This window comes from Lathyrus oleraceus, chromosome 3, assembly GCF_024323335.1.
Source record: "Lathyrus oleraceus cultivar Zhongwan6 chromosome 3, CAAS_Psat_ZW6_1.0, whole genome shotgun sequence".
Taxonomy (NCBI): Eukaryota; Viridiplantae; Streptophyta; class Magnoliopsida; order Fabales; family Fabaceae; genus Lathyrus; species Lathyrus oleraceus.
This window is the reverse complement of record NC_066581.1, coordinates 53,789,166-53,792,198: the sequence shown is the minus strand read 5'-3', so window position 1 is coordinate 53,792,198 and position 3,033 is coordinate 53,789,166. Positions and strand designations below refer to the sequence as shown.

The window sequence follows — 3,033 nt, the reverse complement described above, 5'->3', positions numbered from 1 at the left end:
CTCACTTGAATCATTGGGAGATTCACAATCACCACCAAAAGATGGAGAAGAGTGTTTAAATGTATTGAATCCTATCATTGATTTAAATGCAAATACTAATGAAGAACCACTAACAAATGAATCAACACCGACAAATGAAGTTGTGAATGAAGAAAATGTTGAGAGCATTGACATTGTTATTCAAAAGTCCAAGAGGAAGAAAACTTCTCTAGTTTGGGATCACTTAAAAAAAGTGGAATTAAAGAATGGAAAAAAATGGCAATGTATACACTGTAAAAACAATTATTCTGTTGTTGCTAATGGATCAACCAGTCATTTGATGAGGCATTTAAAACAAACATGTCATGTTTACAAGAAGCTAGTAGCACAAAAAAAAAATTAAACTTTCAGCCAGCAAAAAGCAAGATTGATGAGAAGCTTTCTGGACCACTACTAATGAATTCAGGAGGTAAATATGACCATGAAAGACAACGAGAAGCCACCGCACATTGGATTATGATGCATGAACATGCATTTAGTATTGTTGAGGAAGAAGGTTTTCATTTTATGATGAAGTGTTCTAATATTTCATATGAGAAAATTAGTCGGAAGACATTGAAGAATGATTGTATTGTTGTTTATGAAGCTGAAAGAATAAAGTTGAAGTCTACTTTAAGGACAGTAAATAAGATTTGTTTAACCACTGATTTATGGAAGTCACAAAATCAGAAGATAGAATACATGGTGTTAACTGGCCATTTCATTGATCCTGACTGGGTTTTGCAGAAATGCATTCTTAGTTTTGTTCATGTTCCTCCTCCTCGGCGTGGTGTTGATATTGCTGATGCTATCTTCAAATGTCTTAAAGATTGGGGTATTGAAAATAAAATATTTAGTGTGTCAGTGGATAATGCACATTACAACGATAGATGTTTGAAAGAGTTAAAAGTTCTGATTTTAAGGCACCGGAAATTAGTGTTAGATGGAAAGTTATTTCATGTGCGTTGTTGTGCACATATACTAAATTTGCTTGTTCAAGATGGTATTGGGAAAATAGCAAAAATAGTTGAAGACGTGCGTGAAAGTGTGAAGTTCATCAATTAGTCTGAAGCAAGGTTGCAAACATTCTCACAAATAGTTCAACAACTAAAGCTTGGTGGTAAAAAATTAATTCTTGATTGCCCTACTCGTTGGAACTCCACCTATCAAATGTTGTCAGTTGCAATGCAGTTCAAAGAAGTCTTCCCTCGTTTTCAAGATCGAGAACCAAGCTATACAACTCTTCCAGATGATGATGATTGGGAAAAGGTTGAAAAAGTTTCCAAGTTGCTAGAGGTATTCAATGTTGTTACAAATATTATTTCAGGTAGTGAATATCCAACTGCTAACTTATATCTTGCTTAGGTATTTCGAATCAAACTAGTTTTAGATCAAGCTATCCAAGATGAATATGATTTTATGAAAGAAATGGCAAAAGCGATGAAGGGAAAATTTGACAAATATTGGAGCCAATGTAATCTTGTTATGTCGCTTCTTCTGTTTTGGAGCCAATGTAATCTTGTTATGCCAATGTAATCATGATCATGTGTTTTCCCTTAATTTATCCGGAAGTTGAAGCTAGAAAAAATATAGAAAATGTGCGTATCGCGCTTGATGATATGTACAAAGAGTATGCTGATATACTTAGTGAGCATAGTGAAGAAGGATCTAGTAGAAGTGGTGTTGATCAAAATGGGCTTATTTTGGAGTCACAAAAATCCTCAGGGTGGTCATTGTTAATGAATTATGTCGAAGAACAACAAGCAATTCCTACTGTAAAATCTGAAATTGAAGAGTATTTGAATGAGCCAACTTACAAACCTAAAGATAACGGCCATATGTCATTTTGTGCCTTGGAATGGTGGAAATTGAATTGTGGAAAATATAGAGTGTTGTCCCATATGGCAGTAGATGTTCTTGCCATTCCAATATCTACTGTGGCTTCGGAGTCAACCTTTAGCGCCGGAGGGAGAGTTATCGATTCATTTCGAGCTTCTTTAAGTTCATCTACTGTCGAAGCTTTAATTTGTGGTGGTGATTGGCTTCGAATATTGCATGGAATTAGGAACAAACCTAAGGTAATATGCTCTCTTTTGATTATTAAGTATAATATAAACTTTTAAAAATAGCATTGATAATTTTTAAAACTAAATTCTTCTTTTTATTAATAGGTGGAGCAAATGCAAACAGAAATAACATTACTCCCTTGATGATAAATAGAGAGCTATCAATGCAGGTGAGTGAGTTTGTTGTATAATTAACTGTATATTTAGTCTTTATTACATGTTAGTTGTTAGCATCTCATACAATTAATAAGGTGTTTAAACCATACCAGTGTTGTAACATAAATCTAGAAATTTCATGAATTTAAAAAGAATTAATCATTTAAAGTACTGCTATTTGTTATATATGAGGAACTAGTATTGTGTTAATTGTGATATATTTAAAAGGTAGCTGCAATGTATATTAATTTGTGAGCTTTAATATGGTGTTCAAACCATACCAATGTTGTAACATAAATCTAGAAATTTCATGAATTTAAAAAGAATTGATTTAAGGTACTGCTATTTGTGATATATGAAGTACTGATATTTGTGATATATTTTAAAGGTACTGCTATTTGTGATATATTTAAAATGAATTTATTTATAGAAGTAATTGATTTAGCATAGCATACCATGATCATGTTGTGTTGGTATTTTGATATATGAATTTAATTGGCTTAAAAATTATCCTCTTCCATCTTGCAGGTTATCCTTTCCTTACTAGCTATGACAGTAAATCAGTTGACAATTGGTGTAATGAAGATTGAAGTTGAATAATCATTTTGTGATGAGAATGTATCAATTTCTAATAGTTTTTCTTGTACTATTTTATTATATTTGTAATAGTTTTTGAGACAAACTTAAACTCAAAAAGAATAGTTTTTGAATTAGACTTTTAAATTTATCTCTTGAAAGCTTTATTTTGTTTTAATATTTTCCCTTTAAAAAGAATAATTTAAAATGTCAAATA

At 31.7% G+C, this 3,033-nt stretch overlaps 1 protein-coding gene across 1 annotated transcript; it reads left to right on the top strand.

The window, feature by feature from the left end:
• The first annotated feature begins 1,188 nt into the window (after positions 1-1,188).
• On the top strand, positions 1,189-2,228 carry LOC127129617 (zinc finger BED domain-containing protein RICESLEEPER 2-like). The gene is made up of 4 exons (XM_051058770.1): positions 1,189-1,314; positions 1,384-1,492; positions 1,591-2,096; positions 2,190-2,228. Exons 1-4 carry the CDS (start codon positions 1,189-1,191, stop codon positions 2,226-2,228), a joined length of 780 nt encoding a protein of 259 aa, XP_050914727.1.
• The last annotated feature ends 805 nt before the right edge of the window (positions 2,229-3,033 follow it).